A 15,002-nucleotide genomic window follows, 5' to 3' on the forward strand; every position below is an offset into this window, starting at 1 on the left:
TACATACAACTGCTGACATTAGACCAATAAGACAAGGTTGAATGTACATACAGAGAACTTTAATATATCTAACAGCACTTTGAATATACATTATAGGAAGGAGAAGAAGAACTGATGCAAAAGAAAGAAGTCCTTATTTGAGCTAATGGACTTTCAAGAAATATAGTTAAATCTTCACTTCAACTTTTGTTCTTCCAGATTATGTTTAAAAAAATCTTCATAGTTTTTGTTTTCTCTTGTGACTTATGCTGGTTTTGAGGTTTTAAATGACCAGTCGTGATAGATGTAGCAATCCCAAGGGAAATATAAAGAAGTAACACAAGATGCTTAAAAATATGAAGTGTGGAAAATGCAACTCTTCACATATGTGGTTGAAATCTCCTCTGAGACCCTCTGCTCTGATTGCCCGTGGTCTCCATGGGTTAACATAGTACGTGTCCACTATGTTTAAATTGATACGGTCCAAGTAGCTCTGAACATCAAAATAGATCCTGCGGCGGAGCGTATTTTGGAGCAGAGCCTCACTTCTGGGATTCTTCAGAAAAACACTGTTGTGCTTTGACCAGAATAGCTACCATTGACATCAGCTTCTGGGTCTGGTGGTACCCAAGTTGTCCAAGAATAACTCTTGGTCAGTCATTTCTAGTTTTGTGTGTTGTCAACACTTCCTGGGGTTGCCTCAACCCTGATGTCCACAGTCGCTCTCAGTCTAGCTCCATCGTTGTGGATGCCGAACATAGTGCTGTAAAGATTTGCAACTGTAACATAAGGACCATGAGAGGAGTCCAAATGTTACTAATGTCATTAGTAGGGATGAGAAACCATTAGAGCTAGACAACACTTCCTAAAGATAATAAAATATTCCCTCAAATGAAATTCAAACTGATAGTTTAACAAGAAACGCCTGTTGTTAAAGGCCCCTAATCATGTTTGGGCCACATTTAAGGGGGACTGGAGAAGCATTGATTGTGCCTTGACTTCAGGTCCCTGTGTACAGTTTAACCCTAAGCCATACTCATGCACTTCACATTAATTATTTGTAATTAAATGGGTCTGACACCTCTCACATTCATAGCCATATCTACCGATGCAATGTACCAACCCAATCACAGTGCAGTGGGTTAATGCAGTGACTCATTTGGAAACATCCATGAGCCAATATTCACAACAACCAAGGTGGCTACAGAAAATTCCTAATAACACCTTGAATCAACAAGTTTTTATAGCAAAACAGAACGACATTTTTTTTTGGTTGGTTAGATGCATATCTAGTGGTGTCTAGATGCTGTTTCTTCTGCATCCACTGGTGCTTTGGAGTGGGTGGCCAAGATAATCCTTAACCTAATCAAAGTTCACACCTCATCTCTAACCCTTACCCAAACCCCAAAAACGAAATCAAATTCTGGGCTTTGGTCCCCATATTGACCATTTCTCCCAAAAGGTCAATGATTGTACCTTGAAAAGGTCCTAACAATGTATCAAATCCAAGAGCACACACACACATAGCCCTTCGGTTATTTATTTATAGAGGTGCGATGGACAGTTACTAAGGATACTTACTACAATTTGATTTAAATAAGAGAAGAAATGACCTTGCATTTAAGCATTCTACAATGAATATGAATCCAGCCAACTTGTTGATACTGTCAGCATCTGTACACCATTTCTTCTGGTCCAAGATCAAAGACACAGTTTGTGTACACAGACTTTGTTGTATGCAAGTCTGCAAACAAGATGTATCTGTGTGTGTGTGCCGCAGGTGCAGAAAATAATTTAAATATTCTGCCAGTGTGGTAATTAATGAAGAAAGACGAGTTATATGTAGATCAAAGTAGTATTAAATTAGTATAATTAGTGAAGGCAAGAGGAAGAACCAGATTAGGTTTAATTGTGCATGAAATTATTTTGCGTGACATTATGTGGAATCTAAAATGCGTTCATTAAAGCTATAACTTGGGGTCAAAGCTACAAACTGCAGTGTTCTTCGAAAGCTTTTATACATCTGTTCATCTGTTTAATACTTTTATCGTCATTTGGAGTTCAGATGACTTGTATTACCGTAATAACAAAACCCGCAACTGTACTGTTGATACTTGCCATCAAAACACAGCAAATATTTGCCACTGAAATGTCTCAAAAAACAGTTTATTCACTCTTTTAGGAAGAGTATAATGAGTTGCAGAAGTTAAAACTATGATCTCAAATTTGGGATTATGCAAGCACTGATTTACCAATTAAGAGGTTTTAGATCATTTCAGGTATATTGCATTTAGTACATGGAATGCAGACAAGAACATTTCTGATATATTATACGTAAATCCCATGTGAATGGGCCTGTGACTGTGCTACCTCATGGCTTCATTAATTTCAATCAAAAATTTTGTAAAATTCATGACTAAGTTAATGAGCTCCAATGGATGGTAGCGAGACCTGCCTGAAAAGCACATTTAAATTTACGAGCAGATTTTAATGCTATGATGATCCAGCTTTGACATAAGGTGCTTATACTGTATATTAGCATTTCTTTGCGGAACATTTAACCCTTTGGCCGGTCTTATTGCCTGTATATTAGAGCCACTTTCCGGAAAGGCATAAAATCTCATCACCTCTTTTTTCCGCCTCCCGAGGTAGACCAAAGGTGTGAAAAAAGAGAGACTGGTCATATATGTTAGCTCTCATTCTGTAAACCAAGTGAGAAGTTAACAACTGTCTGATCATGTTGTAAGTGTGTGACCATAGTCACATTTACAGAGCCGCACTTCGCTCCAGGGACGATTTAAAAAAAATGTATGCTTTTACAGCAAACTCATTTAACATATATTACGAAAAAACACTATGTTTCAGTCAGCCACTTCACACAGTGTTGATTGCAGACATAGCCTCGGCTGTGTTTGTTGTCTAATGTTACTGTCTACCCCCCTGATCTCGTACACAGACAAGCACTTTAGGAGTCATTGGAGCACTATCCTGGAGCGCCAACACTAAAGCTTTTATCAAGAAGTCACAGTAAACATGGTTCTTCCTGGGAATAACGACCTCACATAAAAGCTGCTTCTGTCTATCACTGCTCTTTAGGAATCACCAGAAACCAGAAACAGATGGACATTTATTTATCTATTTAAGAAGCACTCTATGGAAATATTATACATTTTAAAGGAGCATGAGGCAGGATTGAGGTAGGATTTATGAAAAAAATTCGTATACGTTTTAAGTTTTCGAGTAATAATGTCAGATGAAGCGTTCCAAACCAAAAATAATGAGACCTCTAGCGTATCTCTCCGTTGCCTTGAACAGGCTGTGTGCTGCAAAATGTGCTGCAATTCTGGATCTGAATTTCCCGCGCTGTCCTGCGGATGTGACATCAAATGACGCTGCATGCACGTTCTCCCGTGCCGGCTTCGCTGTTGGCTGCAGTACCCCCGACGGCCATCGTGGTGAACGGTGGTGCTAATGAGTCTCATTTCTTAAAAGGAGCCTCATGCTCCTTTAAATACTATATGTATTTAAATTATACCCAACTGAACTGGTAAACAGGAACTCATATATCACATCAGCTAAGGTTGCTGGTTAATACAGTTCACATGTCACCTTTCAGGTTTTGCGGGACAACATGTTTGCCCAGTTCACTCGGCTGAAGAGCTTGGACCTCCAGCAGAACAGCATCTCCATGGTGGAGGATGATGCATTCAACGGCCTCTCCCAGCTCACCACCCTGCTCCTCCAGCACAACCGTCTGAAAACAGCTTCAGAGGAGCTCCTCCTCCCTATGCCGCGCCTCTCCTACCTCCGTATGTACGACAACCCCTGGAGCTGCCAGTGCCCCTTGGACAGCCTGGTCCGGACCCTGCAGGTGCCCACCAACCGGAACCTGGGCAACTACGCTAGATGTGTAGGTCCTCCTTCGCTGAAAGGGCAGAAGCTGAAAAAGCTGAAGGCGGATTTGTGTGCGGAAGATGGGAAGCCAGAAGTTGAAGTTGAACTGCAACTTAGGCCTCCACCGAAGAAAGGGAAACAGGAAGCCACGTCCATGTGCCTCACCTACATGTTTCCCAAACCTCGGCTGGACTGCAGCAGCAAGGGTGAGTTCTGGCTCTATAATAGTCATAGTTTAGGAAAGTTGCTTGTAATCTGATGAAGAGAGGTCATCATTTGGTTGCAACTAGAACATATAGTTTCCATCAGACACATAATACTGTTAGTATACAGTCAAGGTCGTTATTGGCGGCCTTTAGTCGGCAAGACTGAAATATTTTTCCACTGAACACAAACGATGATAAATTGCTAAGTTTCAGGAACTGCCAAACAAATTACAATGACATTTTGTGAAGACATTTATAATACCCCAAATCTAAACCTCTACTGAATGAAGTAAATCTTGGCTTCTTTTTTAAAATTCTATTACAATGACATTTTGTGAAGACATTTATAATACCCCAAATCTAAACCTCTACCGAATGAAGTAAATCTTGGCTTCTTTTTTAAAATTCTATCCATGTGTTACAAAAAAAAGCAAATAGCCTGCCTTGGATGTGGAGTGCAATACATCTCAGCACTCAGCATACTGTCATGGTTGCTTGTTCAATGAAATTGGGGCACGAAAATTAAATTTGCCGTCTTGTGATTCGGTAACAGCCTTAGTAAGAGTTGAGATGTGTTTGTTTTCACTGAGTTGGCTGCATGGGGTGTGCTAGCCTCACCGGAAAGGAAAGAGCTGCCTCTGAGGGCGTTTGTGCTGTGCTCTTTCAAACTCTGGCCCACAGATGCTTTCAGTGGAAGGCTTGATCATAACTCAGCTTCAAATGATATATAAGACATTCCCACAGCTGATATTTTGAGCAAGAACATATGCCTCATTCAAGGCTTTAATATTTGTGAAGGTCATATCAAAAGACTTACGGACATGGTTAGAAAAAATATTTTATTCTATATAAGTTAGTTGTATTCAGTGTTGCTCACTTTGTTCTCGAGACAATCTTTCATCACCTGTGTTTTTTTCCCCATCAGTTCATCTGTTTTGAAAAGATAATGTAGTAAACAATTTTGACAGGGTGTATTTTGGTGGTGGAGCTTGAATCATAAACTAAGAAAAGTGGAGCAAACCTCTGTGATGTCACCCCTGAGTTTCTGAAGACTGGTTGTGGGAGTTCCAGCTGTTGCCAAATTGACTCTATCCAACCCTCGGGTTTATCCATAAAGGGGCAAATCAATAAAATAAACAAGTCTGGCAGTTAGCTGGAACCCACCCATCTCACCTCATTTACTACACTCTACTTCTTTTACGTCAGCTTAGCTCATGCGACCTAGCGTTACATTCATTCTGAGCGAATCCTTCCAAGCAGTGCCGTTTCAAATTTCATTTCAGTAGCAACATCTCTTGCTGGCGCACGCATGAGTCCTGCTTGGCTTCATAGTTCTGAGCTGTGAACCAATTTTGCCCCAGGACACTTCCTTGCTGGCCCAGAGCCGGTTATTGTGGATAAATTATGCGCGGCAGGTGTCGGCCAGCACCTGGGAGAGTTCCCATGAGGGGATCCCCCAAAGCAACCACCTCTATCCCACCAAGCTGACTCAAAAACTCAGAGCTGAATACTCTACACAAACTGCAAACACCTTATCCATTTTAGCAGTCTTATGCTCTCCAGTTTTTAATAGTTTTAAGCTTAAAGGGTGTGGAAATCTGTTATAATAGAAAACCCTTTACAGTGTTGTTAAGCTAACATTGCATCTGCTCTTAGCAGTTCGCCAAAAGTGCAAAGTAGAAAAAGGGATGGTAGCTAGCTGTTTGACACCACAGACTGCAGGCTGTAAAAGCAAAGTTGTGTATTTTAACATCAATAGATAAGAACCCACTTTTGATGCCAGCCCCTAGTGTTAAATCAAGCAAATGCATGTTTTCTAACTTCTGGGTTTGCTTCAAAAAGGTAACACAGGTGTCTAATCTAATAGATTAAGTGTTTTTGAAGATGTCTTGCTTGTGTTTTATTACAACATGAATGGATCTGGAACTTTCTGTAAATTCTTTTGTTGCCCAAGAGATTTTAGAGAGTAGTAACAAGCTGAAATTCAGTCTATTTGGTGTTTAAAGCATTGGATTTAAAACATCTTAGCGTAAAACGTGCATGAACATTAAGTGTATGCAATTCAAAATAAAATAGAAGAGAAAGCAAGTGTTTCTCCAACTTTTTTCTTCCAGCTTTCACATCTGGTCTCCTCTGTTGAAAACTCTCACCACATGGGTACCATGATAGTGGCTTTTCAAAGAGGCTGAGATAGCAATTTCTGCCCAAAGCTCATATGCATAATTTTTGGGTCTCTCATCTTCTCCTTTTTGTCATCCTCTTGCAGTCCATTAACTCAACACAGAGTAAAACACACAGCACCAAGGGACTATGTTCCTGCTTTCAAAGTCATATATGAATGGAGAGTTTATGCCCTACTACAGAGACAGCAATATTTCAGAGCATTGACAAGCCAAAACCACACAATGCAGCGTCTGTGTCTGTTAATGCTCAAGGAAGCTTTTTGCATATTTTCCTAATTATTTTCTTCTCTTCGGTGAGACGTCTGAATCAGTTCTTTATCTTAACCGCTGTTTTTCTCGCAGCATGATGATCCCACCAATCTCTCCACATCTTTCCTTTTTTGATGTATTATAATTGTCTCAATCCTGCTTCCATCTTAACCAGGCCGACTCGTACTCTATAAGCTTTATTGTGTGTGAAAGTCGCTTAATATACTGCAGATGCTGTGCATGATATTCCATAGTTTGTGTGCCTTTGACTTGAAAGGGTTCGTGTTTTGTTGCACTGCGAGTTGTTACCAGATGACAGGAGGTTTCTTTTTTAAATATTTTTTTATTTTGACATGTCTGACTTTCATTGGTTGCAGCAGTTGTATTGCATCTGCAAAATTTCACAGGTGATTTTTTATTTTTTTTTGCTTTCTCTTCGTACATTTGTCTGGTTCACAAGCTAAACACTTGCAGATGTGGACAGATGACTTCAGTGTGCTATGATTTAATATAAGCTTGCAAATGCTGGGTTAAATAAGGTAATATCACCCAAGTATGTGATCTATCATCTGGATTACAGTTAGCCTTAACTATGAAGCATTTGTCAAGGTTCCCTCTCTGATTCAGCTCACAGGGAGGGAGGGGTTGGGATGGAAAGTCAGAACATAACTATTCTCACCATGTTCCACGATACATAATTTGGATGGTGTAACGTAATCTATTTGGGTTTTTCCTAACAATCATGCTTGAGGCCTAAACATAACCATGTAGTTTTTGTGCCTAAACCAAACAAACAGAAAACAGCCTCTGAAAGTAAATAGTGACTGAAAACAAAATCGGATACTGATTTGGATGGATGATGAACTTCTAAAGTAGATTTTGCTACCTTTTAAATAAGTTAAAACTTATTTTTAGAAAGCTTCACAACGTGTGCTGGAAACTTTAACACAGCAATGAATTGCACCACGTATCATGAGTTAGGATAGATAGAACAGAAAGCATTAATTGTGCATTTGAGAGCTCTTTTTTGGGTGTAAAGTAACAGTGGAAGGTTCAGAATTTTCTTTCTACATATTTACATACACATCCATACCAGCTTGCATGCATTCAGAAATGTAAGATATATGAATTTAGTCCTGGGTGTACCCCTGCCTTTCACCTGCAAAGAGCTGCAACAGGCTCCAGCATAACTCTGAGACACGGTTTAGGATTAAGTCAGTATAAACAAAGGATGGATGGATGGCTGGATATAAATAAGTAGATATACTGTATACACAATGAAAGTTTAGTATGATGGCTTGATAAAGAATATTGCAAATGTGATATTACACATTTGTATTAAGTTTTTCTGCCCATTTTTATTGAGTATGGAGATGGCGGTAGGAAATAAGTTGTTTCTGAGTCTGTTTGTTTTGGTTCTAGTGGATCCCCACCTCATACCAGATGGCAGCAGGTGGAACAAGTGAGAACGTGGGTGTGTGGGATGCTTGATAATTCCTCATGCTTTATTGAGACAGTAGGAGTGAAACAGGTCTTTCAAGGAGAGAAGCGCTAGTAAGTTCATGTCCACTTACACAAAACATATTTCATTGCATAGTTCAGTTTTTCTGCTCTTGGAAAGGTGGCGTTTTTAATAGCATTGCAGCTCAGATAGCAGGCTAACATACGTTCAGAAACTAAGGGTTGCCCAATCGAAGTGCTTGAGGGCTGCAACCCTGCATGTTTGAGATGTTTCCCCTCCTCAACACACCTGATTTAAATGAATTTGACATGAAAAGACCTGTATAGACCTCGATGACAAGCTGATGATGATCCATTGATTTGAATAAGGTGTCTTGAAGCACTGAAACATGAGCAGGACTGGGCAACCCTGGGAAACAGAAAATTGCAAAATAAATCAATAAATACTGAACATGAATAAGACCCCTATGGCACAAATGCTAAAAAAACATAATCTTGTTTGAGATTTTTTTTAAAGGATTTTATGCTTTTGTATTTCAACTGTTATGATTAAAGCTCTGAAGAAAATATGTAATATCTGAAAATGCCAGAGGAAAATTTCAAACATGGTCTCTTGATAACTTAACTACAAATTATATTATTTTGTAAAATATTGAACGTGTCCTACCCTTTCCTGGGCCAGCTTGGTGGGGATGAAACATGATTTGGACATTGATTCACCACCCATTCCTTGATGGACCAGCTCACTCAGACTGGCAAAACTAGCCTGGGTGGCTAGCCCATTCTCAACATTGGATGTTCAATGAGAGATTAAAAATGTATGTAAGCCTCCATGGTGGTGTGCATTAAACATTTCCATACAATATATTCATGCAGTGTTGTGTGTAGCATCTCCCATGTGGCATCTTTTCAGTAAGACCCCACTGTTTTTAAGCAGGTGAAGCTTTGAAAGTTATTGGAATCTCAACATGACCGTATAAAACAATGGACGAAGCATTTGGTCACATGACCCATTGTTTTCTGAAGCCCGGTTTTAAAGCCTGCTAATTCAGCCCCCCTTAGAGTTGTCATGGATGTGAAATCAATCGATCTTTTTTGAACCAGGCTGTAAATATGTTTAATTTCTGCAATAAAGTCAGATATTTTAACATGGGAATCAATGAAGATTGACTCGCTTTTGCAGCCAGCCTCTAGCGGTCAGTCGAGGAACTTGGCTCCATGTAAGCCTCAATCTGGAAGTTAAATGGCTGGCGCTTGTCACAACCCCATTTTCATAACATAATCATAACGAGGTGAAATGCATTTTGGGATAAATTGCTGTCTCAAGTTTCCACAAGTCTCCAGTGGATGCACCCTTGATCAAATGGGTGGGGCAAGCACATATCCAACAGGGATGTTGACTAGACTTGGCTTGATGCAAACATTGAATTGGATCAGTACTTTGGCTGTGAGAGATAACATTTCACAAGTACATAAGAGCACAAGCACAGACAGGAACGCATACTGAGAAACTTCTTCGGACTTGCACCCTATGATGTTTTTAACCACCAGCTCAGCAGTAATGTGCAGCAGAGGCTTTCGTGTATGTTTCATTTGATTGTGGCAATAATTCACATTTGGCAGGCAGTTTCTCACTTATTCAATGATTTAATTTTAGTTGGTAGTGCATTAAAGTTAAAATGTTCTTGAAGTTGAAGAGTCCAATTAAAATGTTTAAAATTTATAGTCAGCAAATGTATTCTTAATTGCTGAAAACGATAAAAGTGCAGATGTACACATGTTTATGGCAGCCTGTTGTTTTTGGATTCGAACACCGTGCTTCACATTTGTTGGTTGGTTGTTACTCAAGGAAAATTACTGACAATGTATTTGGCTGACAGTCTGGCAGGCTTTCAAATTCAGCTGCAGCTTCTCTTGAGAGAATAAAAAAAAAACATTACAAATACAAAAGTAAGAAAACAGAGAATGTAGAACTAATGTAAAAGTTCATTAAAAGCCCATCTTTGTTGAAGTTCTATGGTATAACTGGTTTTGATTTTCGCTTTGTTTTCCCCTCCAAGTACCGTATATGCATGCAAGCATGTACGGATTGAGCAACAGAAAACCCCATAGCCATCTGGGAACAGACATACAGATTCTTCTGGTTTGATGGGTGTTTCTTTGAGGTGAACCACTGCTAGTTTCATCCAGTCCTCACGAGAGAGAGAGAAATCCCGTACGGAGTGGTTGCAGGAAGAAAAGGGAGTTTTCAAGCATTTTTCTCAAAGACGGAACTTTGATGCAAAATTACTTTTTGATAACTTTTGCCCTTAAAATGTCTTTTGAAGTTTGTTTAATGAAGCAGATTTTGTTCCCTCCAACATAAAGTAGAAAGATAAATTATTTCTCTAAAAAGTTACTATTTTTTCCATTAATTTGCTATAAAATGCTTATCTTCATCTATCATTACTCTATACCCCTTTCCTGTGACTCAGAGTTCTGCTAAAGTGTATCTCAGTAGGCAGACGTACGGGTTGTCAGACCTTCACACGGCCACATAGAGACAACTACACCCTAAACTGAAGGCCGGGACACACCAACCCGATTATTAGCCGTCGGACGCCATCGGGCAGTCGGACGAGGTCGATGACTCGAGTCGGGTTGGTGTTTTCCGTGCAGTCGTCCGTCGGGGTCTGCGTTCATTTTGGCCAATTCAATATGTAGAGAGAATCTCAACTTTATGCAAATGAGCAGCAACAATGCCAAAGCAGCGTCCAATCACGGACCAGGATTCCCAAAGCAAGATGCCTTGCCCCAATGCACATTGTACTTCTGTATACACACAAACATACACTCATTCATATGCATACATGAGCATAGCTGTGCACACACAAACTTATTTTATCAGGAATGAATCTATTTCATCTAGCAAACTGACATTTTTGCTGATTTGACTGCCCTTTTTACCTGAACTCTCCTCATGGGAAACACGTAACTGATGGTTGAGGAGCTGGATGGTCTGAACTATAGTTTGCTACATCAATCCAACGCAAAATCATTAAAAACAGTGCTTATTTTAAGTTTAAATGATATGACCAAATCCACTACGACCCGGTGTGTCAGTGTTCACCGCAGACAGACTGCAGCGTTCACGAGGAGCAACGGCTCGCCATTAGTTAGTGTTGATCTGAGGACCAACCTTGTTAAGGAGAGCATCAAACTCACTCTTATCTATACGGAAATAACGCTGAAAACAAGCATCGTCAAAACAGAGCTCCGATATCAGACGATGAAATTCCCCGTGGAGTTGCCGGGTTTGCAGCACATCAGCTGTTTGTTATGAACAGCAATCTAAAAAAAAATGCTGGAATTCCTTTTATTTGATAGACCACACTACTTAACTAATTTCAGGAATGTGACTCCGGGTTTGCAAACTTCTCCAAATAGCCTTCAGCTGAATAGTCTGTGGTTTCATTAAAATAAGAGTGAGAAATCTGGTAAATTTAGTTGCCACATGTCATGTTTTAAACTTTTAACTGTCCCAGCTCCTGCTCTCTATATTGTAATGCTCTCAACATGTGTTACTGACAGTCAAAGACAGTCATGATGCTGCTCTGAAACACACCTATACAGTATTGATTACTTTAGTTCTAACCCCTAGTTGCTCACATCGTCAGTAAATAATAGGTCTGCAAAGAAAAATAAGTCCAGCTTGAAAATGGGAGGCCGATTGAGTTTGCAGCAGCAGTGTGAGTCACGACCTCCCATACACCCCCACACACAAACCGTTATATCATGCTCTCCCTGGACTTCCTGGATCGTACGCAGAAAGACAACCACACAGAAGATTCTGCACAGACCAAACGACCAGTTTCTGAGATTTGAAAAATCATCGAAGCCCTGTGGCAAGAAAAGAGATCAGATAAACTCACAAAGAAATAATACATTGGACCTGGCTCATAGTTCTTATTTGGTCATAGTAATAATATAGTGTACATGTTCTATAAACAGAAGCCCACATGTTTAAAAAATAAAACGCTTCTGTCTGACTGATGACTGATTTTTTTGGAATCTAAACATACCTCACAAGACCAGACACTAAAAATAGGATATAATATTACTGGAGGCTCAGAGTTTACGGTGAATTATTTATCTCTAATGATAAAAACAAACCCTCCCAGCATATACAGCTTGAAATTAAACATTGCTTATAGCCCATATAGACCTCTCTCTATGTTGCATAAATTCACAGTTTAAATTTTAGCAACAAAGGTGAGAGTTACCCTAGGTAACTCAGATAAAACACACTAAGCATCAAGTCATTTACTTTTAACTGGCAGCATAAACAGTCCGATGTTAGGGTGGCTGGGTTCAGCTGGGTTGAGGTCTAGACTTTTATGAGGCCATTGAGAAACCTTGATTCTTTCCCTTTTCAGCCATTTTGAAATAGATTTGCTGTTGTTTTTGGATAATTGTGTTGTTTTATGACCCAATTTGAAATTAGCTTTAGCTGTTGGAGAGATGGACTCGTTTTTGTCTCAAGAGTACTTAGATATGCAGGGCCTCATGGTCGACTCTGATTGCAAAGTGCTCAGGACCCGTAGCTGCAAAACAATCCCACATCATTACACTGCAACACTTCTAAACAAACTGTATTTTTTCTGATTGTGCTGTAATGGATGTTAACATTTAACATCCTCAGTCAGGTCTGTATGGTGTCAGGTTTTTTTTTAAATGAATTTTCCTAGAGCTTTTCCTGATCTTACTTTGCGTTAAATTTGCTGGGATTTCCTTTCCTAGAAAGATTGGCAACTTTCTTGAACGTTTTCCACTTGTGAATAATAATTCACTGAAACTCCAAATTTGTTTTATAACCCTTCACAGATTTATGTGCGTCAACCAATGTTTCTCTAAGACCATTGCTTATGCCTTTCTCTCTTGGAATTGTGTTAGCACAAATACGTCCAGGCCAACAAATTGACATCTGCTTTTTTGGGAAGTGCTGATGCTGAAGTCATGAAGAGCTGGTGATCAGCACAACCTGGCTGTAAAATCCTATGGAAGCAACAAGGGGGTCTTTCTATTAGCCACAAAAATTTAACTTGATTTTTGTTCTGTAAGTGATGATACTGTGTAAAATGTTTTTTTTGTTTGTCCGTTTGAGCTTGGATTTTTGAATATTTCTTAAGGAGGAAAGGTTTTATTTTATGTTAACACACAAAAATGTGGGATAAAAAAGGGTATACCAACTTTTGCCAATGACAAGAATCCAGTTAAGCTGCTTTTCAAAGAGCAAAAAATCACATCTGCCCCCATGAGGGTCATGTCAGCGCTGTTAAACAAATAATTACTTCCTTTTCTACTGTCTCCACATCATGGACCACAATACAACACCTGGGTCTGGGGTAGAAATGTGTCACATTTTCCAAAAGTGATAATGATAGAACCACTTAAAGACAGTTTATTGAACAAAATCCCATAAAAAAAGGGAAAAAACTCAGGTTGCAGACTTTAATTTACTTCACATGTCTCTGTAAATCATTTTCAGTGCCAATCCATTCCTATTCATATAAAAATTCCAGATTAGTAGTTTTCACTAGACCTAAATCATGTTAATAGCAAGGCATGTGGACCCTCCATGTTGCCGGTAACAGCTGCCTAAAATCGCTGATGTTATTTTTTTAAAACCTTTGGCTTTAATACCGTCAAGTGATACCATTCTAATGAAAAATATTTTCTTAATTGTGGCAAATAACCCACGTTTATAGGAGAGCTTTTATAAGACAAAACATTAGTGCAATCGGTTTGATGTTTTCATGTGGTAACAAGTCTTTTTTTTTCTTTTTGGAAAGAAAAGTCCAAGAGGAACAGATGTTCTCCTGAGTAATGACTCTAGCAGGTTTAGGAAAAGCGCCTTCCAACACCGGCTATGAATGACTGGCCTTTCGTTTTCCTGGCATGTTGTCTCACTTCCCCTTTTATACTGTCTTTCATTCACTCAGGCATCCAATTGATACAGATAAGTTAAAAGATGGGGAAGTTGTAACAAGCCTAACACCTTATCTAACATATAAAGATCACATGATAACCCAAAGACTCATCACATGATAACCCAAAGACTCCCTGAAAACACATCTAGGAAGCTACGGGTGAATGCTACAGGGGTTTACTTAAGCAAAGGGAGTTAGGCAACTCAAGACGACAAGTAAGATATTAGCTGGTCTTGTTTGGCTCAGTTTTTTCTAAATTCTCTTACCCAGAGGAGACGCTCTTTATCCTGTCTTAGATGTCTGTTTCTGCTGAACCCACGGAGTAGGAGATTAACCTCATTCACCGTAAAACACAGAGGATCTCAGTCTCAGATCCATCTCTGCTGGACAGAAACATCAGAAATTGGCCCAAAAGGTTGAAGTCTGTCAAAGAAGCCTGAGAATTTTAGGGACACTTCTTTTCTTCTTTCTTATGGATGGGTGGACACAAGGAAGGAAGGAAGGAAGGAAGGAAGGAAGGAAGGAAGGAAGGAAGGAAGGAAGGAAGGAAGGAAGGAAGGAAGGAAGGAAGGAAGGAAGGAAGGAAGGAAGGAAGGAAGGAAGGAAGGAAGGAAGGAAGGAAGGAAGGAAGGAAGGAAGGAAGGAAGGAAGGAAGGAAGGAAGGAAGGAAGGAAGGAAGGAAGGAAGGAAGGAAGCTAACTTGGATGAATGGATGGACGTTTTTAGAGAGATGGACAGAAGATAGAAGTTTGGATGGTGATGTAACAACTTCAAACATTGCTGATAATAATTTTCTTCAATTTTAAATGACTCTTTGAGCAAAGTGTGTTTAAAACATGAAATATTCTCCGTCAAACAAGTTTTGTCAAAAACCTGTCCTTTATGCTCAGAAGAGGTTCTACAGTTTCTTCGGGGCCCTCTGCAAAAATATACAGGGGGCCCCTCCAACTAATTAATCAACCTCATGTCGTAAATAATCTGACACTAATGAAAAATGTGAAACAAAAACATTTGTTTAAATCGTGCATTTGTATTGTTTTAAAATAAAATATAAACACCAC

General features: G+C 39.5%; 1 protein-coding gene across 1 annotated transcript in view; it reads left to right on the forward strand.

Annotated features, from left to right (window-relative positions):
- The window catches only part of lrrc17 (leucine rich repeat containing 17), a 38,264-nt gene that overhangs the window by 14,289 nt on the left and 8,973 nt on the right, over positions 1-15,002 (forward strand). The window contains exon 3 of the mRNA XM_061714841.1: positions 3,596-4,079. Within this exon, the coding sequence (XP_061570825.1) occupies positions 3,596-4,079 (484 nt within the window). The remainder of the gene's footprint in view (positions 1-3,595; positions 4,080-15,002) is intronic.

This window comes from Cololabis saira, chromosome 23, assembly GCF_033807715.1.
Source record: "Cololabis saira isolate AMF1-May2022 chromosome 23, fColSai1.1, whole genome shotgun sequence".
Lineage (NCBI taxonomy): Eukaryota > Metazoa > Chordata > Actinopteri > Beloniformes > Belonidae > Cololabis > Cololabis saira.